The 21,943-nt window shown below is 34.1% G+C and overlaps 1 protein-coding gene across 1 annotated transcript; it reads left to right on the forward strand.

Annotated features, from left to right (window-relative positions):
- Nucleotides 1-9,603: 9,603 nt before the first annotated feature.
- Nucleotides 9,604-21,614, forward strand: LOC110736895 (sucrose nonfermenting 4-like protein). Its single transcript, XM_021917235.1, has 14 exons — nt 9,604-9,943; nt 10,066-10,432; nt 10,523-10,610; nt 12,382-12,564; nt 12,922-13,047; nt 13,155-13,214; nt 17,971-18,060; nt 18,983-19,117; nt 20,006-20,150; nt 20,243-20,416; nt 20,552-20,615; nt 20,707-20,776; nt 21,035-21,152; nt 21,240-21,614. Exons 2-14 carry the CDS (start codon nt 10,305-10,307, stop codon nt 21,329-21,331), a joined length of 1,473 nt encoding a protein of 490 aa, XP_021772927.1. The 5' UTR covers nt 9,604-9,943; nt 10,066-10,304; the 3' UTR covers nt 21,332-21,614.
- Nucleotides 21,615-21,943: the final 329 nt, after the last annotated feature.

Genomic DNA, 21,943 nt, shown 5'->3' on the forward strand with positions numbered 1-21,943 from the left:
GTGATTTTAATGTCTTTTTATTTTTTATTATACTCATGTGTGACGGGCGGGTAATACGACTGCCCATATGGTAGCTAGATGGGAGATTGATATGAATTTAAAATACTTATGTACGATTGACCAAAGACTTCAAACTTTGGCGTACATTGATTTAATTTTCATAATACTCTTTGGTGTTTTATTTTTTCCTTTTATACCTTTCGGGATCCATCATTTGTATAGAAAAATTGATATTTTTATTGAAAATAGAATTCTAAACAAAAAGTTTTATTGAAAATAAAACTCTAAAAAAAACTTTTTATCCTACTAAATCCTCCAAATTTAATTGAAATAAAACACTAAAATAACTTTTATCCTACTGAATTTATCCAACTTTTTTATCCTATTCTTCAAAAAATATATTCAAATAAATCCTGCGTGTTATATTAATAATTAATTGTCATCTACGTGGCACGATACTTGGCAAAAAGTTAGAATGCCAAGTGTCGTTTTCTCGTAATCTGGCTAAAAGTTTAGCTTTATATATTAGTTATATGATGTTTGGATACTTATACCCTTTAAATTTTCTTAATATTTATTTGCCCTCATTAACGTTAATTGCATTTTTAAAAACTTTTAATAATAGAGTGCGGACATTTATACCCTTTAAAATATTTGTTTACATATTTTCCCTCATTATATATCAATAACTAAAAGTGCTCTCCGAAAATGACTAATTATAAAACGCACATTGCGTGTGTTAGCAACCCTAGTATTCTTTAAAACCTATCTAAACTTTGTTTATGTGACATTATGTTTTGTTATATCATCACTTAGTTGTCGTCGTAAAAGAAACGATACTTGTAGTAAAATTGAAATTTCGTTGTTTTATGACTTTGTATATATATGTTATAGATCGATATAGAGTTAGATGTATACGAAGTATAAGTAATCTAATATATATAAATAAAGTAGGTATTTTTCAAGAGCATTCGGCGCGCCACATAAGCAAATGTATATTTTCGACCAATTAAAAATTAGATTTCTATTTTATTTTGGAATTAAAAAATTTGTTTGCCACCTAAACATAAGTGACGAATGAGATTTAAGAATTTTGCCAAGTAAGTAAAAATAACGAATATTGATTTATTAGGATTTAATTTATTTAAAAAACTAAAAATTATCTTTTAAAATAATCATCTTTAGATATAGGATTTATATACCTACTATTATAAGATAAATTTTGATAGTGTTTATGATAAGAAATAAAAATATTCCTTAATTATAATTAAACTAAAATTTGTGATTTTTACCATTATAAATTGACGCATCATATGACACCCACAAAATTTCGTATCAATACAAAACCAAACCAAGCAAATTTTGTGTCATTAATTTTGTGTCAGTTTTATTAGGTCATCAATGGCTGGGTAATTCTTAGCCTAATTTTTAAAACCCATGTTTAAATGTATATTTGTGATTATTTCTTAAATTGTGTTTATTTGGGATACTTAATGATTATATGTTTATGTTTTGTTTACTGAATTTTGTTTTTACATGCAAATCTCATTTAATCAGAGAATTATATTCGAGCAAAAATCTTTGGAATATCAAAGTACGAGTTTCTCGCCTAATGATCCTATTGGATGAGGAGGTATTATATCTTTGTAAATCGTTTACATTTATTAAACCTTTTAATGAACCTTTTAGTTTTTATCAATTAATTTTATGATTAAAACAAATTTTTTGTGATTTAGGTAGCTTAATTAAGTCATAAAATTAACTTAATTTTTTTATTTTTAATTACAGGGTGATTACGTTCATGGCTCAATTAAAGTCAACTTTATTCTACAATTTTGTTCAAAATTGATTGAAGGAAAAGTTTACTCCATTAGATACTTTTCAGTCGTTACAAATAAGAAGCAATATCACACGCATTGTCAGCGACAACAAAATAATGATTCAATTTTCCAAAATACTATTGTTTGGGCGATTGGGGACGATGAAAAAATTCCAATGCATAGATTTAATTTTGTATAATTGCAATTTTTAGATTAATTTCACAACAATTATTCACTTTCTAGTAAATATTTTAATTTATTTTGTAAGACTATAAAGATTAATTTTATATAAATTTTATTTTTGCTAACATGTTCTATTTATCCACTTTTATTAGATGGAAGAGATATGGGTGTGAACAAATTTGGTGATCCTATCGAATTTTTTTTTTAATAAAAAATTTTTTACATCGAAATATTACATCTACTAACTATTATTTTTAATGTTCTTATCAAAATATTTATTTGGGGAATAAATTACATAAAATTAAAAAAAAAAATTATCCTTAACAAACAATAGCAAAGTAATCAAAAATATTATGAGTATGATCTAATTACAAAAATTATTTTTATGAGATTTTATGTATAAAAAACCGTGGGATATTAGGATTTATATTATTAAAAAAAATAAAAATTATCTTATGAAATTAACGGTTTTATCTAAATACCTGATTAATAAGATGTTTGTTTCATAAAAAAAAATTTAAAACTTATAACGCAATAAAAAAACTTTACCTTCTTTAAACATTTTATGTCTAAAAATTTGAAAAGACAGATAATTTGGTAGAGATCACAAGAAATATACAAAATGATATATAGATTTGAGAGTTTAATTTCATGTGTAAATAGCAACGAATAATGATTTAGGATTTAAATTATTTTAAAAATAAAAAATTATTATCTTTTCACATTAAAGATTTTATCCTGATATGTAATCAATGAAATATCATATTTATAATTTTTTTTTTATAACTAATAGCAATGAATAAAATATAAAACAACAATAAATTAAGTCGCATTATAAATTACATTAAAAAAATTATACTTTTGTAATTGGCAATATCATTTTAATTAAATTATTATTTGTTTTTGTTTTTTGTCTGAAATTATTAAATTGTAAAATATATCAAATAATTATAAATTAAAAATTAAAAAAAAATGTTAGAATATATAGAAAAATATCTTTTCTTGAGATATATGTATGAAAAATCGCATCGCACGGGCTTTCATCTAGTAAATATATAAATATAGGTATAAATTGGAAAATAACAGTAGTTGATTAATGTTAGGCGTGAGTGAAAAACGAGGGTCCTCGACATCAAAATCCGAATCCAGGTTGTAAAATTGAGAACCTAAACGGCTGAACAACCTATTGCAATAGGTATCAGTTTAGTTTTTTTTAAGGTACTTTGTAATCTGATAAAAGTACTATTTGAATTGAAATTATACATCAATTCAAGTCCAATTTCTTAAAAATAAAAATGTAAATAACAGTTATAAATATATATATTAAATTTGCTAAACAACCTTTTTGGTTTGTTGTATGTGCGAGTTTAACAGTTCTAAAGTTGTGACCATCCAAATTTTTTTGAAATAATTTTGCAAAAAAATTATGAAGTATAATAAAAGGTAAGTTCCGGTTCCGATTCACATTTTTTAGAAACCTGTTCAACAGGTTTTGGTTCCCATTTTGAGGAACCTGGTGCAACAGATTCAAGTTTCGATTCTAGGAATATCAACATGGTACCCTATTAACAATTATAGAGATTTTAGGCAAACTTTTTTAGAGTCAATATAGTGTGTGCCCATATAAGGCCCTGTTCATTTCACCTTAAATAAATAATATTCAGTAAAAATAATTTCAATTCAGCAAAAATAATTTCAGTTTAGTAATAATAATTTCAGTTTTGTAAAAATAAGTTAGTTCAGTAAAAATCAATAACTTCATTCAACGGAAAAATATAATAGAGAACATCTTAAAATAATTTTAGTTCGACAAAAATAAAGTGAATAAACAAAACCTAAGTCTAATTAAAGTAGTTATAACATATTCGATCATTAGTTAAGTGAATTTAATCATCCTTGTTTAATTTGTTTTAGCCCTTTAATCCATGATTAAGTTAGAGGCTTGTTTCAAAAAAAAAAAAAAAAAAAAAAAAAATAGAATGTTGGCTGACAAGTGGCTTTTGTGCTCGTCGTAACCTGTTAGAGATACGAGATACGGAGTATCATAAAATATATGTGTGATATATTTTCCTTAGATATAATTAGAAGAATAATATATCTAGGATTATTTGTTGGGTTTCGTAGTGACCCTCACTACGCGGAAAGAAACCCACCAAGACCCGCCCCCATAATAAATGCAATTAACAAGCAAAACATAATTAAAACATAATTAAGGATAAAAGATTATACCTTTGACGCGTGCTTCGCTCAACTATGAGCTCTTACTTGAACCCCAAAAATACGAGGTCTCCATCGGGATCGTACCCTCGAACCCGACCCGAGCGTCCTAAGTTTCGAAGGTTAGTCGAGACCCGGACAAATAAAACTATGAGTTTTACGAATCAAGGTTTACTCAAATCAAGAGTTGCCTTTTAATTCCACTCAAGGTTATTCCATTCCTAATACCTTAGCAAGGTATTTATAGGGAATTGGGTGCTTGATTTCCAATCTCCCACCAATGTGGGAGAGTTGGTAAAATCAATAATTTATTTAATTCCAAATTAAATAAATAATTAAGTTAATCACATTGCGACAAGTGGCACAATCACATGCTAATGAGTGATGACCAAGGTTAGGTGGGGGGACCATTTGCCTTTCCCACCAAGGCCCTTGATTAGTCCCCACAATCATGAACAAACCGGCACAAGGCTGCTGGGCTGGCAGAGCTGGCTGCTAGCACTGCCCAGCTGCGTAGCATCCCCAGCCAGGCAGTGTGTGCTGGTGCTGGGCGATGCTTGGCGCTGGTGCTGCGTGCTAGTGCTGGGCGCTGGTACACGCAATGCTGGCACTGGCCCCTAGCACTCCCACGCAATCCCTCGCACGCACTAGCAGCCCTCGCACACGCTCTACGCATAGCCACTCGCACCCTACGCACAGCCAACCCAGCCAGCGTGCCTAAGCATGCAAGGCCCTAGCATGCGTGCTGGGCGATGGTGCACATGCACACGCACGCACGCAAGCCCTTGGCATTGCGATGGTGCTGTGCGTGGTGCTAGGCATGCGATGGTGCCTAGGCTGCGTGCTGCGATGGTTCGATAGGCCTAGGCACAAGCACACGCACATACGCATAGGCCCAGCATTGCGATGGCTGCGCTTGGTGTGTGTGGCCTGCAATGGTGCCTAGGCACTCGCACACGCTTAGCGTGCTCTGATGCGAGGCAAGCACCCATGCTAGTACTTGGTGCTAGCGATGGTGCTGCCATGCTAGGCACGCACGCACGCCAGCACCTAGTGCCAGCGATGGTGCGCCTAGCACACCTAGTGTGCTTAGGCTTGCGCCTAGCCATGCTAGGTGCATGCTAGCTCGAACTAGCCTAGCATCCACATGGTTAGACCATTGTGATGCTACGGCTACACTCGTACTTGTCGCTTGTGATTTTGCGACGCTCGGCCTCGACGCCCTAGGCTCGATATCCGACGTCTGTATTCGTAAAACTCTATCGACTCATTAAATCCTTTCGGATTAATTCGTCGTCTCGGATCGGTAGTTCGATTGGGTTCGACCCGAAGGGTTCAGTTAAGATTAAGCTGTAATATTAATTATACCTTAATATTACTGACCGGAAGCGGCCTCCACCTAGGCATTCCGATCACTTGACCTTACTGAAGAATTAGCTCTGTAATAATTCTAAACCCTCTATCAGAATAATACACTTGTTGGAAGGACACCATTCCTTTCATTATTGATGTTAAGATATTATTTAGAGAATATATTTTTAGGATTTATGGTTATGTTAGTATATCTTTTAGGAAGATTGTTTCCTATCTTATGAGTGTAGGTTTTGTATAAATATTCTACCTATTGATCAATAATAAACAAGTCATTCTATTATCACTTTCACCCAAATTTGTCATGGTATCAAGAGAGAGTTAAATCTTGGAGTGTTCACAAAACCCCTACCCACCGGTGGGATGAACCTTTAGCCAAAACTATAGAATTTTTTTTCCCAAATATTTATGGATCTTGTTTAGTGCATTTGATCACTTGATGATCACACATGACTTTTGTTCTATCGAGACTAAGATAAGTTGCTTGTGGTTTGTGCTGCTTGCTCAAATTAATCATGGAAGGAGATTTTTTTGTGAGTTTGTGTAGTCGACGAGGTGATTAAGGGTCTAAGCTTGAACCTATGAATTAAAAAAAATAAAAAGAATAAAAAAAGAAAAAAATCGGCTCTCTTGTCTAGTGAGACAAGATATATTGGTTCTCCTTGAGCCGTGACACAGGGTTATTTGTTGGTTCTCCTTGTGCCGTGAGACAGGATTTGTGATTTGATTCGATCATGATTTTTCTCCTTTGGATATGAGTTTGGTTTTGCTCTAAAATAAAACTAATAAGAGATTTGAGTGTGGATTGCTCCAAAAAAACCAATATTGATTGGAGTTCGATTTTGCTTAGGAAAAACCAAAATACGACGAGTTCGAGAAGAAGAGACGTTCTCGTTGTAATGTTATATTTGCAGGTTCGAAAAGAATGACGTTCCTGCTTGATTGATGACTGATGTGTTCGAAAAAGATGACGTTCTCTCGTTGAAAAAAAAAAAGTTGAAGGTGACATCACCAAATTAGTGTATCTCGGCTTCAACAAAGTGAAGAATTTCCAATTGTAACGTTCGTGTTAGGGAGGGTGTTAGAGATATGAGATATCGGCTTCATTTATTTTATTTTTTTTGATAAATTTAAGAATGAATTTTGTTAAATTTAGTTTGAAAAGAGTATACTTGAGGAGAGAAAATAGTTACTCCATACGTTTTTTTTAAGTGTTACACTTTTCAAATGCGACCGTTTTTTAAAGTATTACACTTATACTTCTATGTTGGCAAACAAATTTGTTTGGTTCGATACATTTGGTAGGTCTGACATTGTGATCAGACTTACCATTTTGAGAAGATATATTTGAATATTAGCTTGTTTTAAGTTAACTCACAAGCGAGATTATATTCAGAAAAAATTTCAAAAGTTGTATTACTAATATCAACTTTTTCCAAAAACAAAATAAAAATTGCATCACTTATACAATAAATGTAAAATCAGAGTTTGTTATTTGTTTATATTGTTGCATTAATTTTTTAAGTTGTATAAGTCTCAAGTTGCTATTACTTATAGTATTTTTGGAATATTTATATAACTATAATTCATATTAGGTTGAGAACTTTATATTTATTGTCATATCAGAATTTTGTGCAATGTTTTAGTATTGGTTAAGATATAGTGTCACTAGAAGAGGTTAGATTTGCTCTTCATGCTACAGAATTACGCCATAAGATGTCTGGTACAGGTACAAATACAGATAATCAGGTTACGTTGTTGGATTAGTAGCCAGTTAAGGAAATGGACAAGGGAATTCCGGGAAGGAAGAAATTCAAAATCTTCTTCTATAAAGCCGAATGATGTCTGTAATTATTGTAAAGAGAAGAGACGTTAAATTATCCCAAGAAGATGAGACGACATAATATATCTGAATTTGTCATTATAGCTAAAGAAGACACCAATTCAGAAGAGGATATATTACCCTAGTTGCTAATCAACATACGCATCACTATGATGTGTGGGTTATTGATTTGAGGACTACTTATCATATGCGTTATCGCGAGTGGTCTATAGATTATAAGGAATGGTAGGCCAATAATGAAATTTACAATACATACGATTGGTATAGGTTTCATCAGAATACGAACACATGATTTAAATTTGTATGTTGAACAATGTGAGGCATGTTCCACTCATGATGAAGAATTCGACTTCACTAAGTCTTTTAGACATCAAGGGGTTTGATTTCAGAGGTGAAGGTGGAGCGTTGTATGTTTGTAAGGGTTCACAGATAGTTCTGAAGGAGTGAAAGGTGTTAAATGAGAGACATTATATGTGTTGCAATGGTACGATCTACGTTGTATGGGTCTGTTGTTGTCACATTGTCAGTTTGGGGTAGTTTTGAGATACAAGTGGAGCAACCAGTCGCTCTTGGTGAGAGTGATTTACCACATTAGAGAGAATTTAGTAACACTCAACGTCAAATCTAAAGCACCGCAGTTGTCGTTGTTAGAATTGATTTAGCCTAATTTGGCTCTTACTTGGCATATGAGGACAAATTTTAGGGAGGCCTCCCTGAAGGTATGGGTTAAATTGAGAGTTTAAGGAGGAAGAAAAGAGAAGAGAGAGAAGGAAGCCATTAAAATAGAGCTTGAGTTTTGGTCAGTAGAGAGAGATGAGGAAGAAGGAGTAAATGTGTATTTTTATTATGTTGTGTGTTAAAAATGAACTTAAAGTATACATCCTTTTTATACTCTCCAAACTAATTACATGATTAACAAACTTAATTTGAGTGAAGGAAGCAACTAACAAACAAAGTCAGAATATGTTTGACCAAATCATAAACTCCAACACTACTCCCCCTCAAATTGGAAATGGGAAACATTTCCAGTTTGAACAAATGTAGCTTTCATTGTTAGGTTGAGACCTCCTACATCAAAGATGCAATTCCAGCTGGCACAAACAAGATCACCACGACGACACCACTTGTTTGTGCTTGCTGGAATTGCATCCTTTGATGATTATACCATATACCAGCAGACAATTACATCATATCCTCAATATCTAACATTCCCCCTCAAACTAGAAATGGGTGAAACATTTCCAGTTTGAACCAATGTAGCAAACCAATTCTTAAACATCAACTCTCTTGTACCACTTGATAACCAACCATGATCTAGAAATGACTTACATTCTAAGATCCCCCCTCAAACTCAATGTGTAACAATATGGTTGTGAAGCCATGGTGGCTTATGCACTATCTGTAGCTGTAGAGGAGAATATATATCAGAGCCGCCCAAGGAATGTATTAGTGTAGTCGGTAGCTCGGTGTATGTTATGCTTTGCATTAGGCCAAGTGAATGTGTTTTCGAATCTAGTTATGTTGAGTAAACTCCAACGTTGTTTGGACTTGTTAATTATTTGAAGCTATTAGTTGTCCTCAAGGGCAAATCATCCGTCTAATTTAGGAGTTGTGTTCGACTTATTTGGTAGTTCTGACATTGTGATCAATGCATTTGGTATAATTTTTTTTTTTTTTTTTTTTTTTTTTTTTTTTTGTGAGAGGGTTGAAGTCAATGTGAAGATTTATTAAATATGCATTGAATTTGAGTATTGGCTTTTGAATACATTTTGTTCGTGACCCCCCTAGGGCAAAAACGAGTTGAGAATTATAATTCATGAATATACATATAATACCTTGTTTATTCTATATGATAGGATCTGATTGACCTGCACGGTTGTCTTCTTGTGAAACAACAAAGTAATACCTTATTGATTCTATTATCAATTTTTATAAACTTTATGCCAAAATTGACACTTCCATATGTAAACATACAAAGAATCATCTCTCTTCAAACCCACAAGAGAAAATAAAAATCAAAATACCACCCCTAAAAAAATAAAAAAGAAATTAGATAAGGGAGTAAAAAAAACCACAAATCACAAAACACAGAAACACACGAGTGGTAGAAACAACAAAAAAAAAAATGAAAAATTTTACTCAAATTTTATTTATTTATCTATTTTCCTCAAAATAAAAAAATAATAAAAATAAATAAAAATTTCATTCATAAGATTGGAGGGAGGAGCAGAAGTTCGGGTTTTTCTTCATCTCGTCCTTCTGTTGGTTCTTTCGCCGCCGGCCGCTATTTTATCTCTCCATTTTCTTTTTTCATTTCCCCTTTTTTTTATATGTTAGAAATAAATTAAAAAAAAATCAACCCAAAAAATAGTAAAATCTCCGCCGTACGACCACCGTGGTCTCCGCCATCTTCAACCGTCGATCTGGTGGTTGTATCGCATTATTCTCTTTCTCTCTCCTCAAATTAGGGATTTTCTGATTTGTTCGATGTAAATTTTCTTCGCAATCGGTGAGAATGTTCTCTCATTTTTCGTCATTTTTTCTGCATTTTCTACTTCAAATTAGGGTTCTTATTTAGCTTGATCCTATGAAATTATACTAATTTGATTTAATATAATTTAATTTGTTCAGGTAGCTTAAATTGGTGGATAATCGAAGTTGAGATTGGGGCATGGGTCGAAGTTTGGTGAATCGGCCGACGAATGAGTTGAAGATTAAGACATTGTATTTGGTTGTTAGGTTTAGTTGATAATTTTGCGAATTTAGGGAAATCATTTTGCTGCTGCTGCTGTTGTCGTTGCTGCTGTAATTTGGTGGTGTTGAGATTATATTATAAGTTGTTTAGATTAAGAATTTGTTGTTGAGGGGCAATGTTTGGATCCAATCCGGATTCTGGTAATCATGGTAACACTGGACTTCCTGGAAACATTTTAATTCCGTTTCGTTTCGTATGGCCGTATGGAGGAAGGAGGGTTTACCTCACCGGTTCGTTCACCGGGTAAGGGGCTCGGCTTTCGTCCTTATTTTCGGTGTTAGATGATGAATTATAAGTGGGTTTTTAATATGATGTTTTTATGTATTGATGTAGGTGGTCGGAGCATATTCTCATGTCACCAATGGAGGGGTGCCCTACTGCATTTCAAGTTGTTTGGAACTTAACCCCGGGATATCATCAGGTTATATTCGTGCTTTTTACTAGCTTCGAAATGGTTGTTGAAGTTATTACTTGAAGTCATTACTTGATTGTGGTCAATTTATCGTGCTTGGTATTGGTATTTCAGTGGCAGTGTTTGATGGTGTTCCATTTGCTGTATGCAGTCGGATGAAATCATATTAATAATTAGGGCTGCGGAAGTGCCACGAATGTATAGCACCGTGAAATGATTATATCCGTTTATTTCCTTTGCAAGTGATTAGTTATTATGGAAGAAATCTTAGGGAGCTTAAAATCTTGTGGCTGATATGTTCAAATTAGAATTTCAGGATCTTACTTTTAAACTTTAGAAGAATAAACGTATCTCATTCACGTGCTTGGAGATTTTATTCACAATAGGACATGAATTCATGGTCGCTTTTGTCACTTAATTGTTCAACTAAATATCAACTTGGAGTTTTATTTCGTTGAGATAGCAATAGGCTGTAAACTTTAATTGCAGTGAGAAGTGGAGTCTGGCCTACTGTTGTTCATCTTATAAGAAACCATTAACTTTTTAGCCTAGGTTTGTTGACGGATTTCCCCTTTTTTTTTAATGATTTTGTTGCTCCTATATCTCTTTTATGGTTTTGTTTTCAAGGCTTTAATTTGGTGAGTGATAGCAGATTTCGTTGCCTTTTTTTTACCTTATTTTTGTTTGTTACGGGGTACATAGATGGAATAATTAGAACAGTTCTGGGCAAATCACCATTGGTTGGATTATCTCCAGTTTCACATCATCATGGAGAACTATACTGGTGCTGTGGTGCGTGGTTAAGCTTATTAAGTACTCTAGGTAGGATATGTTTTGGGGCTTCAGGTCATTAAAACACTTGCTTATATATAATTGTCATTGATATCAGAAGAGACACAATGCTAAAAATTGTCACATTACTGTGATTTTGATGGAGACTTAAAATCGCTGAACATCTTTTTAAAGGCATATATTAGCACACTGTATGCTGTTTTATTGGGCAAGGTGTTCGAATAATGTACTTTCCCTTATCCTTTCAACCTTTTTGTTATTACCATTTTTTTTTTATGGAGAAGATAGATCATTAGGTGTTTAGGTTTACTTATCCAACATCACTTTCCTTTGTTCTTCACCCTTCCTCTCCCCTGTTAATTGAGCTTTGTTATTTGAATATTGTATGCTTTTCATAATCTTGCAACTCTCTTCATCCACAAATAATTTTCATGTTAGGTTTTGACATGCATATTAACAAATTTAGTAGGGTGGGGTGATAATTTAGAGAACAGTGGTTCGTGGAGGGATCCACGTCACATGGGTTGAGTAGTAAAGATTTTCAATTTAAGTAACAAGAAGATTTTTGTTGGACATCCTAAAAAGAATTTCAAGAATATTATTTGTGGACATAATTTGCGGACAGAGGGAGTAGTTATTGCTTTGGTAGTCTTCTTCATTTTCTCGCATTCTTAGTCATGGTAATGAGTATTGCCGTGTATCACTTTCTTGTGCTCGGGATCTATGCAATTTCTTGACAGCTTTAAGTGATAAATTGTCGGGTTAGTTGTTTGGAGTAGTCTGTCATACCTACCCTGCTACACATCATGCGAAATCTTTCAAAATATGTAAAATGTAGTAGTTTGCATGGCAATGATTTTATTGATTTGCCAGCCTGTCTAAGTTGCATAACCAAAGTTCGATTTCTGTCTGGAATGTATTGAGAGGCCTGCTGTTTATTTGAAGCTATTTTTTTTTTTTTTTTTTTTTTTTTTTTTTTTAAATGCAGTACAAGTTTAATGTCGATGGTGAATGGCGTCATGATGAACATCAGCCTTTTGTTAGTGGAACTTATGGAGTTGTCAACACTGTGCTTCTAGCGAGGGATTCTGACATGGGTCCTACTGTATTCAGTGCTGATACTCCCGATAGATCCAACATGGAGGTGGATGAGAACATGTTTGTTCGTCCGGTAAGTATTGTGTAAAATAATTTAATAATTTTTGGGATTGGTTTACACTTGTAGCATTCCATGCTATTACTTGATAGTAGAATTTTGGTACATGGTATCTTGTTTGATGAAGAATATAGTTCTTTCATTTTTCTAATATCTGAGTTGGAGCTAGGTGCCTAACAAACATGACATTTTGTTACCCCCTTAAAATCAATTTGTGTGGGATTTTACTTACCAATTTTATGAAATTATAAGGCTGGTTTGATGTGCTTGTATTTTAAGTAGAATCAATATCCTGTCATCTACTTATTTCTTGAGTTCTTGAACAAATGAGTTTTGCCTTAGTTTCCTCTTTTATCCCATGAATGGCAATAGGCGGCTACACCTGATGGAATGTTGCGGGAGCAAGTTTCAGATGCTGATGTACAGGTTTCTCGTCATCGTATATCTCTGTTTTTGTCACAACACACAGCATATGAGTTATTGCCAGAGTCAGGCAAGGTTTGGATATTTTTCCTTCTTTGATCTTCTCATTTTCCGTTATCCAGACTTGCATTCTTTTGTTAGATGAGGTCGGTCTTTGACACTTGTCTGTGTTGCAATTGTAGGTTGTGGCCTTGGATGTCACTTTACCGGTTAAACAAGCTTTTCATATCCTTTATGAACAGGTTTGCGATAGCCGTTTTAATATTAATGTGCTTGCTAAGATTATGCTTTCTTTTGTATTTGTTTGTGATTCCTCCAAAAATGGAAAACTATGACCTAGCAGTGTTTTTTCAATGAATAAAGGTCAAGAAAAAAAGTAATTTATTGTATTGCTGTTTCTCTATGCCTTTTTGCTATTTTACCTTTCCAAACATGGGAGCGTGAAGCAATTAAATATAAGTCAAGAATTTGTATAATCATCATGGCCGAGGCTATCTGTCTGCCTAGCTTTTCAGCCATCTGTGTTCAATTTAGTTTATTTGCATTAGGTATGCGGAGAATATGCTTGGCAATAATTGCTTACCTGTCATGGCATGAAAATGCTCGAGGTTTTGGGTTAATATGTTGATGAGAATTTACTAGGCTATCCTTCTTCAAGCTCTCATGCAAGGCCTCCCATGGGACATGATAAAGAAATTTTTTCCTACTAATAATGTTACTTGCTAGCTTTAGTCCTGAAATATTACAGTATACATTTATGAAGGTATTATCCAATAAGTCTTGCACAATGTCTTATTTAAAATATCACCTAACGAAAATCATATTCAAGATATAGTATATTTCTAAATTAATTGATCTAATCTTTTTTACGGGAAGAGTATCTTTAAATTTGTCATGTTGGATGTTTGCTTTTTGCTAACTATTAGTTTGATTTCAATACTTCCAGCATCCCAGTATATGCAAAAAATGAATTCCCAGTGATTTGAGATTTTGGATATTTGGTTACTACCTGTGTACTTAGCAAATGTAAATTTGTTACTGATAATGAAGTTAGTTTGAGCTTTAGGGTTTTTTTTTTTTTTTTTTTTTTTTTTTTTTTTTTTTTTTTTTTTTTTTGGTAGAGTAAAACCTTTTTAATTGCTATACTGCCTGAAAATCATGTTTGTGATGCAGTGATGCAATGATGCTTCATTTTCTGATTTTTGATAAGCCATTCTGTCTGTCTTTTATGGACCTCCAATTTAATGAAAATCCTTTTTGTCATGTTATGGAGGAAATTTTTAATCTATTTCAGGCATCTTCTCACTCTTGTGTCATACGTGGAAGTCTTTGAATGAAAGGCTTTCAGTGTCTTTGCTGTTTTTATACTTCTTTTTTATTTTGAATTACATAAACATTCAAGTCATATCCAGTTTTATATAAATTTAGAGATTAGAGATGAGGAGCTCCTGATAAGACGAATGCTTTACCTTTTGCAGCTTTTCTGGGTGAAATTTATACATACACCTATGCCTCCATGATTGACCTTCAAAAAAAAATTTAATTCTCAATTTCTATCTTGTTGTGACTGATTTCCATCATAAGCCCTAATTCATGCCTGGCATCTTCATTTCAACATGTTCAAGTCCCAGAAATTGCCTAAAAAAGGGAATTTTTATGTTTACTTTTGAATCTTATCACAAGTCACACTATACCCTTGTAGTTACTTGAAAGATAATACAAAATGTGCCCAAAATATAACATGTTTGAATTTTACTATACGTTTTGAATGTATGATAAGCTTGAGGGGTACATTATGTCATGTTTTGGGAACATTGTAAAGTGCTATTTAGTTCATGCATGGGAATTGGAATGGAATCAAGATAGGGAATTAAGGAAAAATTATATTTTTTAATCAAATCTTCTATATTCACTACACTGCTATTCCAGCAGTCATCTACCGGCAACAAGTCCTAAAAATCATTATACCTTCACTTTTTTTTCAAGCTATGGGTTCCTAACTTACCTCTGCTACAATATCTATGTGTCGTAACCTCCCACCATTCATCTCTTACTACTGCTTTCGTGGAAGCCTTAATTTTCTTTCCCTGCATCTCTGTTCTCCCTCACCTTCCACATCACAACTACCAGAAATTTCCCCTTTATCTCTGTTGAGACATGTTTGCCATTACTATGAATAAATCTGTATGAACTTTGGCTCTTTGGTGGTTGTTAATGACTAAAGTTTCAGTTTGAAACTTTGCTCTTTGGTGTGAATGGCTGGTGGGCTGGCATGTTGTGAATGTTGAAGATGAGAAAAGTTAGGAAGGTGCTAATTATTGGCATGTTGGGTTGGTTGTGATGGTAGTTTTCACTGGTGGAATGATGGTGTTGGTGATGTGATCAAACATGGGGTGGCTGACGGAAGTGGGTTATAGGTACTCATGGGTTGTTGCAGCTGAGGGGTGGTGGTTGTTGGCGGCTGGAGGTGTGAGAGCGCTGGGGTTGGTGGTTGTTGGCAGTTGACAGTGGTAGTGGTTGTTGAATGGTGTGGGTTGATTGGTAGTTTAGGGTGGTCAAAGGCAGGAGTAATGAAGATGTATTACAGGGTATATAGGTCCTGGGGGGCCTGGGTAATGACAAAGATAATAAACCGGAGAACTCCAAAAATTAAAAGGGTGAAATGGAATTTAAAAAAAAGAGGCAACCTAAGTACCGAACACTCATACGTTACGTAAAGGGGGATTTTACTTCTTTTTTCTTTTCCCAATCCCCCTCAACCAAACAGTCTCTAAATTATGTCACAATTTTGGGGTGCTATGTTTTTTCTTTATTTTGTTGGTGAAATAATTACATTGTTATTTATATTATATACTTTTTTTAATGCATGGGAAACAACCAGGTAATTTTCATTAAAGCTGGCATTCTTGGCAAAAATAATATTAAAAAGATAATTTAGATGAACTGATTGAATTTCCCCATATAAGTATTCCAAGACGTGAAGAAATAACATTGGGCTATCTAGCTTCTTAATATTGATAGGTTGGTAGGTGTAAATGAGATTGCAGAAGAAGGCATGTAGTAAAACGATAGGAGTAAGAAGAAGAAAAAAATAATACTTCTTATGATTGGTTCAGATGCCTCACTCTCCTTTTCCCAAAGTAATCAAAAATAAATTGAGATGAATCAATCCTGTACGCGAAAAGCATAATAGAAAAAATTGCCAATAAAGACTGAGGCATGCATGCAGGTATGGCTAGAGAAGACGACCACAACAATGCCCAGACTACAGCATGTGCAATGTTTTAATTGCCAGACTATGCTGTATATATTGAATCTTGATTTTTGAAGTTTCATCTTCATATGACTGATCTAGGGCATGAATATTGAATTGTAAACTGGAACTTTTTTTTGATCATGATGTCTTTCATGGCAATAAACTTGTTTAGTATGGGGTCTATGGGCTGAAGGCAATACTGAAGTTGATCTATGATTTTGCACCATCCCAAAAAGTGCCAATTTTATCTTCATTTAGGGCATATGACCGTTTTGTCCTGCTCTGTGGCAGTTGGAGTGTCGTTGAAACTGATACCTGGGGTTCAATTGAAAAGTTGAAGTAACCAAGAAAAAAGCTGGATTTCTCTTGATTAAGTGTGCCTGCTGCTGCTTTGGGGATGCATGCAACTGGTGTGTCTAGACAAAATTTGACCATGGGATCTGCAGTTTGACTTGTGTGATCTTCTGTAGTGAAATAAATATTCACAAACCCGTTCAAAAAAAAAATAAATAAATATACACATACATGTCTATATGTATTCTGTTTGAGTATGAAGATTTTCCAAAGAAAACTATCTTATCGGTGGCTCATGATCTCTTGAGCAACCTCATCACTTATGTGAGAATGGTGGTCATCGTTTCTTTTCTTTTTTTTTTTTCTTTTTTTTTTTTTTATATCTAGATCATGAATTCTGCCCCTCAGATACAGAAGCTAGCATCTTTGTGTCTGGTCTCTCTTTTGGAAGGTCTTGTTGAAGTGAGTGTGTTTCAGTGAATTATAGAAATGAATTCTACATAATTTCAAGATCATACTTTCAGCCCCTTAATTTTGATTAGAGCCATTGTTATTTTAGTACAAAGCTAGCATATTTGTGTCTGGTTTCTCTGTTGGAGGGTCTTGTTGAAGTTAGTATATGTCAGTGAGTTGTATAAATTAATTCTACTTAAATTGTAGCTCTTCGGGTAGGGAAAAAGGAAATATCATTTTTTTTTTTTTTCACTTCTAACTTGCTAGAAATTACTATGGGTTAACCTCTTGTTCTGTGCTTAAATCTTATAAAAAAAATTAATAATATTAATGTATGTATTTTTTTTGTTACGTCAGTCACCAATGATTTAATCAACTCCATAGAAGTCAAAGTGACATGAATGCTTATCTATAATATGTTTTAGAATAAAGAGTCAAATAAGCATATCTTTCTCAAAACTTGTGCAGAGTATTGTTTTAAGTAGACATCATTTTTAGGACATTGGAAGTATTTTAATTTTTCATTCATCATTTTTGGGACATTGGAAGTATTTTAATTTTTTATTTGATAACCTTTGTTCCAATTTTGAGAGAATATTCACTATTTGTGAGATTGAATTATCAAAGTATGCACTTAGACTTGTGTGGAAAGGAACATTTCATTCTTGATCTCCTTTATTTAGTTTCACTTTTAGGTACATTAAGGTTTATATTGCCTTCCCTTCTACCCATAGATCTCCAGTTATTTTACATTGAACTTACCTTCCTCGCTTCTCCATTGTTTTACCCTGATCACTCTTGTATTCTTGTCTTCTTGAGCATTGATGAGAATTTTGCTATTATGTAATGTTGTGTATTAATAGCTGTTTGTCTTCTTTGTTCATCAACTACTCTTTTTTAGGTGTATGTTTTAGCTTGGTGCTATCTTCCTAGACAACTTTTTACTTGCCGATCTTATGATCAACTTGTCTAATTCTGATTTAATCTACTTTCAGGGAGTCCCTGTTGCTCCTTTATGGGATTTTGGCAAGGGTCATTTTGTTGGAGTTCTTAGTGCAATTGATTTCATTCTAATTTTGAGAGAGGTATGTGGTGCATCACTCATTTCTTATAACCTCCTGCTGCATGTGCCTATCTTTTTATTGTTTTCTTTGGTAGGTGCCCCATGAGAACAGTATTTGGCTGAATCTTACCCGCATTATTTGATAATTCAATTAAGTATGATGCAGTGATGTTGAGTTTGTAAATTTTTTTCCATGTTGCTAAATTTTGTCAAGCTGTTTTTGTTAATGTAAGTATTTTAACTGGATTAGTTGTAGGTTTTGAATTCGATATTGCTCAGTGGGCTTCATGTTGGTCATGGGTTAGATCAGCGAGAGTGATCTGTTTTGCTTTATTTGAGTACAGCTAGGCCATTGTGAAACTTTGTGATCTTAGTCATTTGATAGAGGCTAATCCTTAAAACCATTCATTTGATTATTTTCTACAATTTTAAATTTGTGAGAAAATCTATGCTGGCATGTGATGCAAGTTTGCCTTCTAGCCATGAATAACCACAACTTTGTTCAGAAACTTCTCAATTCAAAAGACAATACTTTGGACGTGGGTCATAATAAGCTTAATAGCTTTGGATCTATACTCATTCAGCTTGGTTATGTATTCCTTTCCCTCAACCTTCACTGCTCAAGGAAATATATGGCACTGATTTCGCCTGTTTGCGAAATCTTGCCAGACATCCTATATATTCTTTTTTCTTTGAGGCTGGAGCTCTGTAGTATAACTAAGATGTGCTCTTTTCTTGTGTTTCTTTCCTTATATACTTTACTGTGTTCTAAACATTGCGATTGCTGATTTTTTTAATTGTACTTTGATAATTTCTGCCCTATCTGATAATGTCCTCGATGGAATATTGAACCATTATATTCTTTGTTACTTCCCAAAGAAGATCTTATGTGTGGTTAGTTTCTTTGAATACTTTCCTTGTTATTAACATTGTATAATTTTTAGCTTGGAAATCATGGCTCAAATTTGACGGAAGAAGAGCTGGAGACTCATACGATATTGGCATGGAAAGATGGAAAAATTCGTGTCAACAGACAAATTGAGGGTTGTGGGAGGCTGTATGCCAGACAGCTTATAAATGTAAGTGCTTCCGCCTTTAGCTTATGAAGGTGCCGCTGTGCAATGATTTGTCCTATATGTACAGCTTTTGTTTGAAGCATTTATGGCTTGCAGCTAGTGTTTCCAAATTAAGATGCAGTAAATAATCTATATCCAAGGACTCCATGTAGAAATCTTCTCAGACCTTAAGAGTTTTTGAAGGATGTGTTTTGTGGGTTGGAACGGGTGGTTCTCATCTCTAAAAATTTGAGTCTTGGTCTGCTTGCCTTCTTTGTAATTGCTGCCTTAAAGATCTGTTAGTGGGAAGGTTTGGTGATTCTCTTACAAGATTTTACGGTCTTTTTAGTTCTTTCCAGTTGCTGGTGATACTTATAATTTGTTTCATTCATCATAAAGGATTAACATCTGGTATTGACAGTGCACTTCTTATTGAAATATCAAGTAGTGATGTACTCTAGTAAATGCATTATAATTCTGGTCTGAGCCGGTTTCCTGTCTTCTTTATGCAATGTGAATGGATTTGTGGTAATAAGGAACTTTTTCTTGAACTATTAAGTGATTTGTAAGATGCTCAAATGGATTTTGAGCTTAGTCACTGGAACTGGCTTCCAGGTTTTATTTAGAGATACTCAGCATTTACTACATATATTTCGTGGAGCTGAAGCTTTTTCCTTTCTCTCATGTATAATACATATCTGAATACTGATCTTTACTGTCCTTTTTATTGGAATTGCAATGTTTTATTAGATGCTCAAAAGAATAATGAATGTTTACTCGTTTACATTTCAATCGTGCTCCAGTCTTTCTGCTTTCTGATCTTTTTCTTATAAAAATTGCTGGGATAGAGTGGTCTAGGGATGTTCAATATGGTTAGCTGGATTGACATCTGTACATTTTAAACCTGTGTAGGCTGGGCCTTATGATTCATTGAAAGATGTGGCTTTGAAAATTTTGCAAAACAAAGTATCCACAGTTCCAATTATACACTCATCGTCCCCAGATGGTTCTTTCCCCCAGCTGCTACATCTTGCTTCCTTGTCTGGAATTCTAAAATGTAAGCTTCCTATCCCCAAGTCCACCATTGCAACTCCTTGCTGCATCTTAGCTTGAAATTATAAATCACTGCTTTCCGTTCTATTTTTCCAGGTATTTGCAGACACTTTAAACACTCTAGCAGTTCTTTGCCTATTCTTCAGCAACCAATTTGTTCAGTTCCTTTGGGTACTTGGGTTCCCAAGATTGGGGAATCAAGTCAACTGCCATTTGCTACCCTGAAACCAAATGCCTCTCTTGCGGCTGCACTGTCTTTGCTTGTCCAAGGTTATTTTGTCTTTGATGCTTCTTGTCAGTATTTTGTTTTTGTTTGGGTGCCAGTTAACAGCGAGTTTTATTGAGAACTCTCATAATTCTACACAGCATGACCCATCTTATGTTAGTTTTGTGCTAATTTTGCAGCGGATGTGAGTTCGGTACCTATAGTTGATGAAAATGACTCGTTACTGGATATATATTCTCGAAGGTATTGTTGTGTTTCTATTTTCATTTTAGACGGTTGATCCTTCTGTGTATGCATTTAGATCATCTGATATTATTTTTCATCTCTTTCTTAGTGATATCACTTCTTTAGCAAAAGACAGGGCGTATGCACAAATTCATCTTGATGAAATGAGTGTTCATCAGGTAATTTGTTAAACAAGATCCCTGCTGTAAACTCTCCCCCTGTATTTAAGTTACTTTCTCTATCCTAGTTTCCATATGTTTGTTCAATAGTGCCTAATATACCCCCCCACCCCCCCCCCCTCCCTCCCCCACCCAATTTCACAAATGATAACAATGAAGAGAACAAAGCACTTTCCGGTAACGCTAAAGGATTCATCTGATATTTAATATAACTTGACTGAGCTTTTTACTTACACACCTAATTTTGCTGTTGTGCAGGCACTTCAACTAGGACAAGACGCTACTTCTCCATCAGGAGCATTCAATGGACAAAGATGTCAGATGTGCTTGTCCTCAGACTCTCTACAAAAGGTCATGGAGCGGCTTGCGAATCCAGGTATGCCAATACTACAAAATATATTTTCACATTCATGTAAGCTCACTTTGGCCAAGTGATCATTTTGCTATTGATCCTTGTCCTCAGGTGTCAGAAGGCTTGTGATTGTGGAAGCTGGCAGCAAGCGTGTTGAAGGCATTATTACATTGAGCGATGTATTCAGATTCTTGCTTGGCTAGCGTTCTGCTCAAATGTTCTTGGCATAGAAACTTTGGAGCAATTCTTCCATAATGTAAACACCCCTGTTACTCTGCCGTGCCTTCACATGTGACAGATGGCTTCATTAGTTGCATTAGTCTCTGATTGTTCTTGTGGGCGATGTTCTTTCGAGCCCCATTGTTTTTAGGATACAGGGCAAGGAAAAAAAAAAGAAAAAAAAAAAAAGAATTTGTAAATTGAAGAGATTGGAAATTTTCCCATTTCACCCTTTTTTTATAACCAGAATTCATGTCGATTCCCACACTGCTGCATTGTCTTACCATCTGGTTACATCAAAAAATCAAAATATCAGCCACTTTGCCTTCCCCCTCTCCCCCCTTTTAAAGAAAGAAGAAAAGAAAACTCTTATATCTAATGTGATTGTATTTGTTGCAGCAGTCATCTAAGATGGTAGGTTTAATGTCCTCACAATGCTATGCGAAATTTCCCTTGTGTGAAGTGCTTCTATTTTTCGCAATGTGCTGTTGATACTACATATTCAATTATATTAAATCACAGATCAAAATGTTTTTTAAGGACTAGTTTAATATGAAAACCAGCAAATTCATGAACCTTTAGATAATAGAGATTCA

This window comes from Chenopodium quinoa, unplaced genomic scaffold (assembly GCF_001683475.1).
Source record: "Chenopodium quinoa cultivar QQ74 unplaced genomic scaffold, ASM168347v1, whole genome shotgun sequence".
Lineage (NCBI taxonomy): Eukaryota > Viridiplantae > Streptophyta > Magnoliopsida > Caryophyllales > Amaranthaceae > Chenopodium > Chenopodium quinoa.